This window comes from Plodia interpunctella, chromosome 12, assembly GCF_027563975.2.
Source record: "Plodia interpunctella isolate USDA-ARS_2022_Savannah chromosome 12, ilPloInte3.2, whole genome shotgun sequence".
In the NCBI taxonomy this organism is placed as follows: domain Eukaryota; kingdom Metazoa; phylum Arthropoda; class Insecta; order Lepidoptera; family Pyralidae; genus Plodia; species Plodia interpunctella.
Genome location: NC_071305.1, coordinates 3,390,833 through 3,405,127, shown reverse-complemented (window position 1 = coordinate 3,405,127; position 14,295 = coordinate 3,390,833). Strand labels below are relative to the sequence as shown.

Genomic DNA, 14,295 nt, shown 5'->3' with positions numbered 1-14,295 from the left:
TTTTGGCATTGTACGGAACCCTCTTCACGCGAGAAAGACTTCAGTTGCACTTGAACGGTTTATTTTGGTAGTATCTGACCTGCGGTTTTACTAATTCTATTGCACAATCCTATGCTGCAGTCATAATTAATTAGGTACTTATTATTCTTACCCAGCTATAAACAAATGAAATCGAAAGCACTTTCACGAATTTTAAACTCTAGTAGATGTGTATGGAAATTCCCCATATTTACATCACGTGGAATAAAAGAAATTGAGGAAAATCACGGTAAAAACGTCTTGCCTCTGAAATTATATTTCTGCCAAGTGAAGTGTGCTAAAGTATCAGGTGTTGTTTGCGTGGTTTTGAGATATAGCGTATAGTCACAGCACCGCTCGATGGGGCAACGGATGCAGCGATTTTGATAGGTACCTCACGCAGCAGCCAATGGCTATCGAACATGACAATTTCAATTTTATTCCTGCGGGCGCACTACAAATCTAGTTTTTTCTATTGTTTTTTCCTGTCATTCGATTTGTGTTTTTTCAATATACCAATTTGTAAGAATAAAGAAAAATATAATTATCTAATTCTTAGCTCCAAGTATTTTATTTTAACTACCTATTAGTTCCGTACCATTCCATACCTATTTCAGGTTTAATCGAGCCAAAGTTCTATTTTTATGCAAGAAGGATGCATTTTACGAAATACACGTATGTAGAGTTTTCGACTAGTAGACATTTTGAACTGTAGACTCATACAACTATATTAGATTATATATATCAGTATGTATAATATTATAAATTAGTAAGGACATTCATTTTTTGTTGTACCTGCTTACCTAGGTAAGTTCATCGTAAGCTCATCAAATCGTGGCATGAATATCTGTTTGGAAAGGCGTGTTTTATTAACTTACGTTTTAGTAAACCAAAAGTAGTAATCTAGTGATTACTTTGAATACAGGTCGTTCTGCTTATTTAGGTCCTACTTTTGGTTTCACATCCTATGGCGTTTGACGTAGCGGTAAAAACCCGCTTGTTTCGTGGCCTAATAAAAAGCGACCGGCGAAAGTTGCTCCTTTCTCAAGTTCAATAACACAAGCAATAACAGTACCGCTGCGACGGCCGACCGCGCTGCAGACACACTACCGTTATCTCCACAATTCCTCAATAACGATCTAGTCAATGGAATAAAATGAAGTGCGTAATACTCCTCGCCATATTGTACAGTGTCAGTGCGGTTCACGTAGTTCAGTTATCGTTCAAACATGAGTTGAAGACGGATTTGAAACCGTTTAGGTTCCATTTCAAATATCCGCCGAAGAATCCGCCGAAGGTTCCGATCGAAGTGGAGATCCGCAGAAGAGGGTCGAACCACACGAAATCTGGGCCAAAAGGAGAGAAAAAGAAAGATGATAACGCGACGGCGGCTGCCTTGCAACCTACATGGAAGAAACAGGTAGGTACTTTTTATTAGTTTATTTTAAACTGACATCAATATTTCTTCATTTCTTTCGAGTGTGTGATTGTCAGATAATATTAAAGTTGCTTGAAGGCATGACTTTTAAGAATGCCGCCATCTAGTGGCACTAGTCGCATACACACTGTTCTGTTCCTCCCGACATTTTCCTCGATCGGAAGCAAGTGGTGGTTTTTGGAATCTACAATACAGTCAGATTGGCACGACAGGAACCTGGGACCATTCGATCACTGATGCTCATCAACTTCATCACCATCGCTTGAGAAACTAACATTAAGTCTTGTTTATTTTTTTGGTAAGTAGATAAAGTACCTATCCAACCATCTATACATACAATATTTCAAGAGAAGAGATTTCTTTGTTTTTATGCGTAATGTTTTTTGTAACGAATGGACTCAAAGTATTTGGCACAGAGACTAGACCTCCTGGAGTAGGGACATCGGCTATAGGACATAGAACGCGACAAGAAACCTAGACGAAGTCGCGGGCGGCTTCTTTCAGTGAAATGATAAAATTTATATAGGTACAGGTTGATGCATTCGACATTTGATTCCCTCTTTTTAACGTGTGTGTTAATACCACAGGTTAATTATTATACGAACACTTGTGTCATATTTTATTTAAGTCGTCTAATGCATCTAACACAACTCTACCGTCGCCGCCGTTTACACTTGTGGTCTAGATAGTGTGTGCAGCTGTACGTACGACCACGACGTTTTCCTTCAAAGCAAGTGTGATATGGTGATCTATGAAAACTATCTGTGTTCCATTAGATAAGTATTTTATACTAACTCATATAGACTTCACCATATTACTAGGTTAGTTTGTAGACAGAATAGATTTACTATTCGAATTTATTGGCAATTTTCTTCCCAATAGACTAACAAGTACCTGAGACTTCGTGGGTTCAGTCATGTTATGTATGGTGTCAACGACATGTCTAAATGCTCTGCCTTATATATAGCATGATTGCAATAACAATAATATTATAAAAGCAGCATGTCATCCATCGATATTGTTCTATTTCGAATAGAAAGTCCGTTTATTTTTAGACTGTACCTAGTGATGTTCATAGTTTTTTTAAAGAAAGTGTAATTAGATATCCTTTTCCCTACTTACTGCTTATTTATTACAGTTACGCTTAGGTAGGTTTATTATTTTATTGATTTCCGTATGAAATTATTACTTTCTCGTAATTCGCAGTACTTATCAACTTATTAATTAGGAAATTTGATTTTATTTGTTTGTAATTTATTTCCATTACAAAGGATATACTACTCAGCATTCCTACACACCTAAATAAAGTAATTTTTATATTTGATACATCAACATCAGCTACAAATGCTGTAGTGGAATTTGTTTTTGCACCGCTTCTTCTTCAATTTAATCAGATAGCTAGTTTGTCATAAAATTACAATAATTAAAAAGAGATATGAATTTTGCTTCATCATCATGAATAGCCATTCAAACGTCCAAATCATTCAACCCAGTGGGGACTGGGTTTTAAAAGGACTGCAAATACAACCGGGACCAACGGCTTAACATGCCTTCCGAAGCACGGAGGAGCTCAATATAATACATTTTTGATCACCTATCCAAAATTAACTCTCAAACTCTTAACCGCCACTGTCCTATATTTATTACAGTATATTGTCTATTTAAATAAAAATATTTTTCGACACTGAATAATTATCTTAGTCATAGATCAATACGGATCCGCGATAAAGTGTACATTGTCATGCAAAGCAGGTATTCACGTTTATATTTTTATTTACATTTTAATCTTACGTGTTATTTTCACCCGGGTTTTCCTGCGCTGCTTTCTCGTTGCTTTCTCGCGGTACATTAGAAAGTTCCCCGTGACTCAGATGTTCTTTATGAATAACCAGATCCTTGCGCCGTGCGATGTGTGGTGCACTGTACTTAGGATTATGGGAACTATGTGAGATTTGTCAATATGAATGAAGTGGAAATCTCTAGTACTAAACCTATCCCCATGGAAAACAGGCGTGATAATATATGCATGTATATGAACTTTTATATAGTTTGTTTGATGATGCGTAGTTTTTCTTTCAATACGCCTAAACTAAAACTTTATAGATCAAGAAAAGTTGTTAGATTTTTATTTCTGCTCGCGAACTTGTATGCTAGTGAACCTTTTCAAAGTCAACCTTAATATGCTAATATACCAACTTCAAAGAGAAGTAAAATTGAATAAGGCCATTAGTAAACCAGGTATTCATGTAAAATATATATTACATATAATATGTATTCATAAATAAATGGATAGGACAAAACTTAGCGGCGGGTCCGATGGACACAAACACAAACGGGCGCAACACAGAACATACAAAAATAAAAATAAAAATAACATAAAGACATATATATGTTTTATTTTGTATACTCCCTTATCCTTACATATTATAAATAGAAGTTCCTCTGTCGCTTCAGTGTGTCTGTATGAACGCGATAAACTCAAAAAGTATTGGACGGATTTTTGAACGCTTTTTACCAATAGATAGTGTGATAATTTATTGGAGCGAAGCCGAGAAGGGCAGCTAGTTACATATTATGTGATTTACGTTTATGTACAAATAATAGTTTAAATTTTACTATTTTCCAGGCCTGCGAAAAGCTGAACCTGACGGAGGCGGTCAAGAATGAGGACAATCATTTTGTCTGCGACGACAACGGCGAGCTGAAGTGCCTAGCAGGCTGGCAGGGGGATCTCTGCGACGTGCCCATCTGCAAGAAAGGCTGTGATCCTTTACAAGGTGTGTTATTTTTTCCATTTATTAAACTAACTGTTACTCGCAGCTCTACCCGTGGTAGTCAGTAACTATATTTATCTATTTTAAAATTTTATCGAAATCGGCAGTTTGAGCAACAGACAGAAAAAGAGACACTTTCGCATTTATTATGCGTGGCCAAATAACAGGTATACACATTAGTTTTGTAATTTTATTCCATGAAATATAAAATATATAAAGTATTCCTTGTTAAATATAGTACCTATTTAGGGCCGGCAATTATACATGGAAAATAATGTCAGACAAATGTCTACCTCTAACACCATCGCAGATGCGAACCGTTTTCATCGCGTTTTTCGTCACATTTTCATACATTTCCGGCGTTATCTCAGTGACTGTGTCTCGAATATTTTGTTTTAATTGCTGAAGGTTCATTGGCCTGTTAGCATAGATACGTCCCTTTAGATAGCCCCATAAAAAAGTCTGAGAGCGGCTGCAGGTGATCTTGGGGGCCAATCAATGCCACCATTTCTCGAAATTAATCGACCGGGAAACATTATTTTTAATGATTCGTAAAACGTTTTAATAATTAAAACACGTTGTTCCGTAGTAAAACTCTCCATAATAAATTTCCCGTATCTACACAAAGTAATTTTCATGCAACAACTATCATATTTACCGCCAAAACAAAATGGCGGCAAAAAAAATTGCATATCTCCAAATTGGCCACGCTGTATTGTATGGACTTAAAATCGTACCCAGATTGAGTAGATTTTGAAATGTTACCCACGAGTGGTGCTCCGTAGAGTTCCTGTTCCCTCTCCGTTCCTGTAGTAATTTCGGGATAAAAATACTCTAAGTAACGTACGTAAGTCAATAGGTGTGAAATAATGAACACGCGCATATTCATTTGTAAATCAATAAAAAACCTGACAGACACTCCTACACTTATGGGATCGTCCAATTGTAACTTACAATTTTGTTTGGGACCTATTGTTGATGTAATAGTCAAAATAACAGTGTACTGAACTGAATGAAAGTAAAATCTAACGAAGCAATCAACATTTGAAGATGGCTAACAAAATTTGGCAAGGGAAATTTCATTTATTTATACTAGACTATACTGACTTTATCTTGTTAATTTACGAACAATAAGACGAAGAGTTGCATTACGTCTAAGCTGAACTTTCACATAGAAAGTTCAAACATGCGAAAGCTTTTTATTTAAGACTAGCTGTTGTCCGCGGCTCCGCTTGCAGTGTTTTTTTATATACTTAAACTTTCACCTCCTACACCAGGCTCTAGGGGGTTGATTATTGAAAATAGTTTTAAGTTCACTTTGGGTGGATATCAGTACCACTTTTTATATCCAATCCTAGTAAATACTAAATACGAAAGTCTGAATAAAGTATACTTTAAATTAACCTTTCGCCTAATGACATAAGCCGGCCACTATAATTGTTTGTGTTGTCTCGATTCTTTATATCGGGGGATTAAAACTAGATCTTCAGTGACACCATCAAAATGTTTCCAGGTTACTGCAAGAACCCGGGCGAATGCCGTTGTAAGATGGGTTTCTACGGCGACCGGTGCAACAAATGCATCACACTGCCTGGATGTCAGCACGGGTATTGCAATCAGTCCTTCGAATGCATCTGCCACAAAGGCTGGGACGGGCTCTTCTGCTCCGAACGTGAGAGAACTTCATGTTAAATAATTAATTAACCAAGGATGCCGTGCGAAGTGGAAGTAGGAAAGGGGACCCTGGGCTCCGGGAAAATACTAAGGTGAGAGAGAGAGAGAGAGAGAAAGAAACTTCTTGCCACGTATGATCAAACTGTGAAATCAATTTCCTGAGGCGGCTTTCGATCCAAACAGACGTTGCAACCTTCAAGAAACGAGTCTATAACTCCTTGAAAGGCCGGTAACGCTCCTGTGATGCCCCTGAAGTCGCAGCTCTTTTTGGACAGCCGTGATCAATTACAATCAAGTGACACTTGGTTGTGATAACAGGAGTGATTCTGTGAGACTCATTTGATTAACTCGCATGATTCAGTCAGAATTGAAGGCTCTGGCGCTTACTCATAGGAGGCTTAGATCCACTTTGGGGCTACTGACCCTGCGCGCACTAAGTAATGGAGAAGAAATAGTATAAACTAGCTATTACTTCTCTATCTTTATAGATACTGTTCTCGGGAAAACACACGACTTTTATACAAAATGACATCTTCCTATTTTATATATTAGTCCCTAAGAGTTTGATTTTTTAGAAAAAAGAAGCAATAATTTGTTGAGTTGACGACCTCGATGGCGCAGTGGTAAAGTGCTTGCCTCTGAACCGAGAGGTCCCGGGTTCGATCCCCGGTCGGGTCATGATGGAAAATGATCTTTTTCTGATTGGCCCGGGTCTTGGATGTTTAGCTATATATGTATTTGTTATAAAATATAATATCGTTGAGTTAGTATCCCATAACACAAGTCTCGAACTTACTTTGGGGCTAGCTCAATCTGTGTGATTTGTCCGTATATATTTATTTATTTTAGTTCTAGTTTTTTAACTATATTCCACAATAATATCCATAACAAGTGTCTATTGACGTAGGAATCTTATTTACAAGCTATAACCAGAATCTTAATACATACAAGTCCAAACCACCATATGGAGTGTCTATAAGTAAAGAACACGAAACGTTATAGGTTTAGGTACGTATAATAAGCGTGAACCTATAACTTACCTTTATTATTTTCCATAGCCATATGTCGCGCAGACTGCCACGCCACCCGTGGCTACTGTGATTCTCCAGACGAGTGCCGCTGCAGAATCGGTTGGTCCGGCCCCACCTGCCGCTCCTGCCAACCTCTGCCCGGGTGTCAGCATGGATACTGCGAGAAACCCCTGGAGTGCAAGTGTCATCCGGGATTCACAGGCCTATTGTGTCAGACCCGTGAGTAAACTTTAAGATTTATTGTCATTAGCGCCAGCTAAACTGCCGCTCCTGTCAACCTCTCCCTGGGTAGTATGGTTACTATAAGTTGGAGTGCAAGTAATACTTTTTATTTAAATTGTAGCAATCTGTGCGTCCGGCTGTGACGCGGAGCACGGTTACTGCCGGCGACCTGGCGAATGCCGCTGCCGCGTGGGCTGGCGCGGCCTGGAGTGCTCCGAGTGCCACCCCTACCCCGGCTGTGTGCACGGCTCCTGCAGCCGGCCCTGGGAGTGCAACTGCAAGCCCGGCTGGGGCGGCATGCTCTGTGACGAAGGTATCATTTCACTTTTTATTATTAGTATTTAAATTCAAATTCAAAATTCTTAATTCAACTTAGGATGATTTATATCACTTATTGATGTCAAAAAAAAAACTTAAAACTAAGTCTACTGCCGACTTCCCAGGCGCAGGTGAAGAAAAAACGATTCACCGTAACCTTTTCTCCAAAGATTTCTAAGTAGAACTATACTTAGAGATAGACCTTGGTACAAATGTCGTCTTCATGGGTATCTATATATATTGCGAAATATCTAAACAAATGAGATTACTCTCATCTATTTAGCCTCATGTTGCCTTGGGAAATTTACGCGGGCGAAGCCGCGGGCAAAAACTAGTTGAACTGAAGGTAATATATAATGTAATCTGGTTAAAATTAAGATATATTTATTGATGAAATTACATTTTTTTTTCCTCTAGAACCGTTCTGATAGTGCGGAAAGCTAAAATAATCAATAACTGTTTTCAGCTCTAGACTATTGTGAGAAAAACGACAACGTTTGCAAGAACGGTGGTACCTGCCAGTCTTTAGAAATCGGAGACGGAAACTTTAGGTGTCATTGTCCACATGGAGTCACCGGCAAGCATTGCGAGAAACTATCCGCTAATATGACCACCGCGGCTCCAGTTCATAGCAATACCACAGAAAATGTCGATGAGAAGGCCACAGAATCTGATGATGTCACTTCTGTTGAGAACAATGAAACCAGTGAAGAAGAAAACAACGGAAGGAAAGCCACAACGGAACATTCTGAACCTCTAAGGTCTATGGCAGACACGATCTCCAACCAGATAGAGAAATTGAGACACAATTTTTACAACTTGATTGGTATATAAACAGAATTCCTTTTAGAATAATTTGCGACTGAAATTATGACTTCTACTTACCTAAAATTACAAACTTTGAAAATTTTCTATTGTTTTTGAAAAGCCAGTGAGCTAATTAAACTTAATTCTAAATCAAGACTGTTACATACATACATACATTCAAAATGCGTGACTAATGGTGTTGCCTTTTCATGCTATCTCTTCATTATAGGGTGGGTTTATTTCCTAGAAATTATTTCCGTTATTTTAATTATACCTATCGTATACCTAGTTATGTACTCCGTGTATACAAAGTTTTCTTTGTACATATTTGTGTCTATTTTGATTAAAAAAGCACAAGCTTAGTCTACCTATTTATTTTGATCGTGTGAGTTTATTTTTAATTTATTGTGGTGTTTGTAAATGTTATTTTAAAAAGTTATGTTTGTAAGTTATCTCTACGAATGAAAAATGTATCATCATTTTGATGTTGAAAGTGCGTATGGTTTTAGATAAATTAATTTATTCTAGTTTTATTTTTTTTATTGCATTAAATTATTCCAACTTTAGTCTAGTTTTAATTCGGTGTCCTACTCTAGATTTATTTTGCGTCTAAAAGTCTTAGATTAACGCATTTATATTTCAAAAAGGAAACGTGGAAATTTGTAGGCATTTGATTTAAATTGTAATCAGGTCGGTGGACGTGAGAGCGCACACGCACCTTGTTAATTCATCCAAATACGTTAAATTATGGTGACCGGCTGAATTGCAAATTATACTTGCATACACGTCGGTATAAGGCAGGATTCCGCAAAGTTAGTATGAGGCAAAGAAGAAATAAACACATTATTTCTCAATTCATAAATAATAATAATAGTTTCAAAAATGTCATTTTTGACACAAGGTCTTATTTTGTTAGAGAGATCTTATTGCTTTCAATGTGTGACGAACAGTGCAGTAAACAGTTGAGGAGTTCTCTCGTCGGGAGCCGTTCCTGGATGCATTGTCATCCAAAATGTGTGTACAAATTTTCAGCTCAATCTGTTGATGGTATCTACTTCAAAATAGAGAGATTACAAGATTCGACATACATAGAACGCATATAACATTACATACAAACTTACATTCGTTGCAAGTTAAATAACAGCATGTAATTTTTTTTCATACAAAACAGGCCAGACAAAGTGAAAATAAAATGGCAGTTTTTTTGCTAAATTTTTTTGCTATATTTACTATGTAGTTACATACGAACGCATTTATACTCAAAGAAAAATTACAGACGCTTTCCTTCGCGTTGATCGTAAAAGCCGGTCAAAGTAATAAGCTAGTTTATAGTATTTAATTTTAAATAAGCCTTTGAGTTTAGTGACATCAAGAGCCCACGTGAAAATATGTACCTTACCTAATCTGTTTACCATCAGCAACATTTTATATTTATTTTATGTGTGTAGGAATCTTTATTGAACTCTCAATGTAGGTTTACCAATAAGGCTCGCCCGACATACCAACTTGTCACTACTTATCACATAGCCACCAATAGGTAATCGATTTTCATGTTAACATGTTAGGGTTGCCATTCCATTAAAGATTTGACGTTCATTTGTAAGATTTTAAAGTAGATTGTAGGTACATATTAGGTACACACTTTTTTATGGAAATTGTGGCCGGCTAAAAAGTCGGTGTGTTGGTGTGTATTACAAGAATTATATATTATATAGCTCACTGTGATAAATGATGGAATTATAAACGTTTATATTTAACGCTTTTATTAAATAGTGTGGTTTGAGGGCCCACTTCTATTATGGTTATACTGTGATCATCACCCAATATATTTTTTTAAATTTTATTTATTTATTTCCCAACTCTTATTCTATCATTACAGATTGGCACCCATGCACTGGAATAGGACCAATACAAACATTATTTAGATAGATAACAAAATTATGTTGTTTGCATACCAATTTTTACTTTAGACCAGCCTATTGGTCTCCATTCAACCCTATGCGTCCAACAGCCATCCTATTTCTTACTTCAAAACATAACCGTTGGTAACTACATAGTTTTATTTAGCAAAAACCACTAGTATTTTCAAGTAAATACCTATATGTACATGTTGGAAAAATGTTCATAAAATTTGCACTATTGCTTAATTTAATTTCTAAATATGTAGTGATTCGTGAACTCGTAGTCGTTGGTTGTGTTTTTGCTAAGTAGGATGGCAAAAACTAAACACGAGTCAAATTCATGAGTAGGATTCGAACCTGGCAGAAGGGGCAAACCGAAGAAGTGCTGGCTTGATGTCGATGTCAAGGATGATATGAGTGCCAATGGTCGGACAACTAAGGATGTAAAGACCGTGTGAAGTTGGTGAGAAATGCAAGAAGCGGTCCCTGGGCTCCGACGCTCTGTGGCTAAGGAAGAACAGGAAAACACTCAGATGATAGAGTTGCTTACAATTTTAATCAGGTAGACTAAACTTAATCTCAAATGAATTTCCATTACTCTAGCAATGGAGCCGCTCCGCTTGGCTTCAATCTTACGTATATAAACTGCAGTTAGTACTTTATAGCGTACATAAATTGAGTATCGATTGAGCCAGGTGGTCCACTAATGTGATTTTGCTGTGATTTTTGGAAGCAAGATGGCGTTTTTCGAGGTTTTGGTGGTAAGAAGACATCTGTGTTTCAATAGAGCATCTGAAAATCATAGATTTCTGATTCTCAAATATAACTACATTCAAGAATTTATTAACACAAGTGCTCCTTGGAATTAACAGCTTGTTTTAATAGTAATAATTTTTAAACGGTTGAAATTATTAGAAGTTCTTGGATTTTTTTTTATTTTGTAAATGTTCGCAGCGAAATTTTAATTTTAAATAATAATTCAGCTACTACTGAATGAATAAAAAATGCCAAAAAATTTTTTTCGTTGGGCCTTATACATTAGATAAGTATAATTTTTATCAAGTACTTAACTATTTCTATGTAAAGTTTTGTGAATTTTTCATGAACATCAAAAGATGAAGTATTTATATTTTCTAGTTAACGTAACTAGCAAGATTTTAACATTGTTATGGATTATGCGGGTAATGAAGCAGCGTCTCTGATTATGTTGTTCAATGAAACGTTGCCCGTTGTAATGAACATTGCGTGAATATATTTATTGCTTTGCTGCTGTGGTTATATACTTCATGGATAAATATTTAAAGCATGAAACTACTATATACTATTTTTCTACTCTCTTTCTAATTGCAAATCTATCGACCCAGCACATCCTGATGACAAAGGGGCATAGAATTACCTAAACATAAATTATTACAGTTGTTTCAGTTTTTAAGATATTAAAATATCGTTTTAGTTAATAGATAATTTATTGAAATGGATTAACATTCCTATTTTGTTTGCAAAATGTTTCAACAATAAAAAAGTTTAAAAGCCTCATTTGTCGTTGTTATATTATACTAGGTGTATTTCTTCAATTGTATGAATAATAATAACGATAAATTGGCGCCAAATTTGGTGTCGTATTCTTGGCAGTACCTAGACTAGATACTATTATTATCACGTAAACACCTGTAGGTCACAATCGAGTGGGAAGGGCTGGGCAGTTTGTCGTGGCCTTGACCCCTACCAGAGACATTGATGTATATTACTGCAGTACCTACTTAATATGTCTTGCTTTTGATATAATATCATATCGCAGTAGATAGTATTTAAGTAGGTATGTCGTTTTGAATAAGGCAACGGTTATTAGTTACTACGAAGAGCAGGAATTATGAGTTTAGGAATTTCCGAGCCTAGGCACTTCACGTAGTTTATTTTGCTTGTAAAAGGAACGATTTAAATTTAAATTTACATCGTAGTAGTACTATCTACGTACTGAATACGGTTTTATTATTTTAAGGATGGAGGTATTCAAGTAAGTAATGTCTGGGGTATTATGTAATCTGTGGTAATGTAGAAAGTGTCACATTAATTTACTGATTATTCAGGTATCTACTAGATTTTAGGGTTGAACATCAAAACAAACGTAAGTATGTAAGGAAGTCTTCTAATTCGAAACAATTTTCCAGGTGGTGCTCTTGACTACCAGCGAAACGTGGTCTAAGAACATAGAAGGCAAACCAAAGATATCAGAGTTACTGGAAAATGGCGGTATAAAGGAAAGTCCATCCCATGGAAAAGGTACCTATTTACGAATAATTTAATATTAATTTATCGGAAACACACGTCGGTAAGCGAAATTCGCGTAATCAATAAACTGAGCCTGATTGAACAAAACTAAGTATGAGGGAGGTTTATGTGGGTAGTCTTAAAACTTAAAAAAAATACTCGATTTTGTTTAACAAAACTACTGTTTACCAATGTAATATAAAATGTTTCCATCTTCCAATGTTTTTAATGTAGTTAGTTATTTAAACTTTTAATATGTACCTAGCCGTTAAAGAGCGGGGTCTCCTAACACAGGTATTGTATACTTAAAAGGACGAAGGAAGGTTCAGCCACTATAAATTACCAATTGTATGTATAATAAATATTTTTCATTTTCAGGTATCAAACGAGGAATTTACAGTAGTGGGTATGGTGTTAGCGGCCACGGGTCTTTGGGCTATCCAGGTATTGGATACACAGCGCATTCAGGATTAGGTGTGTCTGGTATTTCTGCTCCAGCCGTGTCAGCTATTGGTTCAGTACCAGCAGTTGGTGCATTACCAGTGACGAGCTATGGGTCAGCACCAGTAGTTTCCGCTCCCGTCGCGATTTCTGCTCCCATAGCCGTTTCCGCGCCGGCTGTAGCTCCGGCTGTCCACACGTCAGTCTCCGTCGAACCAAACCCTGTGATTCTCCGCCAGGAAATACCTCGGTATATCACTCGCACGATAACCAGAGACGTTCAAGTCCCAGTGCAAGTTCCCGTCCCAGTACCAGTGGAACGGCAAGTACCCGTGCCGGTACAAGTGCCAGTGCCGGTCCCTGTCGACCGCCCAGTCCCTGTCATTCACAAGGTCCCAGTAGAAATAACAAGACAAGTTCCCGTGTACTACGAGAAGAAAGTGCCATATCCCGTCAAAGTGCCCGTGCAAGTATCTGTGCCGGTGCCGGTACCGGTTGAGAAACATATACCAGTGGACCGTCCGGTTTATATAGACCGGCCCGTTCCCGTGCCGCAGCCGGTCTACGTTGATAGGCCGGTGAAAGTCCCGGTGCCTGTTCCTGTTGATAGACCATACCCTGTGCCTCAGCCCGTTGTGGTAGATCGTCCGGTGTCGGTGCCGCATCCGGTAGTGGTTGAGAGGAAGGTGGCGGTGCCGGCGGTGGCCCCAGTCGCCGTGCCCGCCGTCACGGCAGCCGTGCCGGCAATTCCTTCTGTACCCATATCGGCAGTGTCCACAGGATACGGCTACGGATCCGTGTCGCCTTCTTATCTTCCTCCAAGTGGTTATGGGTATGGATCCTCGTTGGATCATTCTTTTCTAGGCCATACCAACTCAATTGCTTATCATAAGTGATCTACCCGATTATGGTACATTTCGTTTGTTAATATTTTAGTTTTACAAATATTTTTTACTCATAAAAAAACTAAGATTTCGAAATTTGTTTAATAATGTTAATATTCAGTATTATTTAATTAGTCAGTTGGACTTTACAGGAGTTTTGTTCGTAGTTGTTTGGTCATAAATATTACCTAATGTTATTTTCTACACATTACGGGATTTTGTAATAAAATACATAATTGTAAGTACAACACTTTATTTACAGTCTATTGAAAAGTAACTATAATACATATATATTATTGAACTTTATTGTTGTAACAAAGTAAATTTGTCAGGATATATTTATTTAGAAACGTAAGCCAATAAATTAAAGGATATTTATTATCACAAGTAATTTTATTTAATATATAACATAACATATAACATTAATTAAAAAGATTCGTTAAATACATAATTCAAATGATTGCATAAAATGCAATCATAAGTTTAATAAAATAATTGCTTAAGTAAGGGTGAATTTAT

General features: G+C 37.0%; 2 protein-coding genes across 2 annotated transcripts; both read left to right on the top strand.

The window, feature by feature from the left end:
- The first annotated feature begins 1,093 nt into the window (after positions 1 to 1,093).
- Positions 1,094 to 8,848, top strand: LOC128674341 (protein jagged-1-like). The gene is made up of 6 exons (XM_053752835.1): positions 1,094 to 1,438; positions 4,083 to 4,233; positions 5,744 to 5,902; positions 6,963 to 7,154; positions 7,279 to 7,470; positions 7,942 to 8,848. The coding sequence occupies exons 1-6, from the start codon at positions 1,175 to 1,177 to the stop codon at positions 8,307 to 8,309; spliced, it is 1,326 nt and encodes a 441-aa protein (XP_053608810.1). The 5' UTR covers positions 1,094 to 1,174; the 3' UTR covers positions 8,310 to 8,848.
- A 1,982-nt stretch (positions 8,849 to 10,830) lies between these two features.
- LOC128674346 (zinc finger protein 512B-like) lies at positions 10,831 to 14,140 on the top strand. Its single transcript, XM_053752838.1, has 3 exons — positions 10,831 to 10,944; positions 12,352 to 12,463; positions 12,830 to 14,140. Exons 1-3 carry the CDS (start codon positions 10,921 to 10,923, stop codon positions 13,786 to 13,788), a joined length of 1,095 nt encoding a protein of 364 aa, XP_053608813.1. The 5' UTR covers positions 10,831 to 10,920; the 3' UTR covers positions 13,789 to 14,140.
- Positions 14,141 to 14,295: the final 155 nt, after the last annotated feature.

What these genes read in the sequence shown, in the direction of transcription:
- LOC128674341 (XM_053752835.1), top strand. Translation starts at nt 1,175, where the DNA reads ATGAAGTGCGTAATACTCCTCGCCATATTGTACAGTGTCAGTGCGGTT. An exon ending in CGGGCTCTTCTGCTCCGAAC is followed by an intron (nt 5,903 to 6,962) that starts GTGAGAGAACTT and finishes TATTTTCCATAG; the next exon opens with CCATATGTCGCGCAGACTGC. An exon ending in CGGCATGCTCTGTGACGAAG is followed by an intron (nt 7,471 to 7,941) that starts GTATCATTTCAC and finishes AACTGTTTTCAG; the next exon opens with CTCTAGACTATTGTGAGAAA.
- LOC128674346 (XM_053752838.1), top strand. Translation starts at nt 10,921, where the DNA reads ATGGCGTTTTTCGAGGTTTTGGTG. An exon ending in CGTTTTTCGAGGTTTTGGTG is followed by an intron (nt 10,945 to 12,351) that starts GTAAGAAGACAT and finishes ACAATTTTCCAG; the next exon opens with GTGGTGCTCTTGACTACCAG. An exon ending in AAGTCCATCCCATGGAAAAG is followed by an intron (nt 12,464 to 12,829) that starts GTACCTATTTAC and finishes TTTCATTTTCAG; the next exon opens with GTATCAAACGAGGAATTTAC.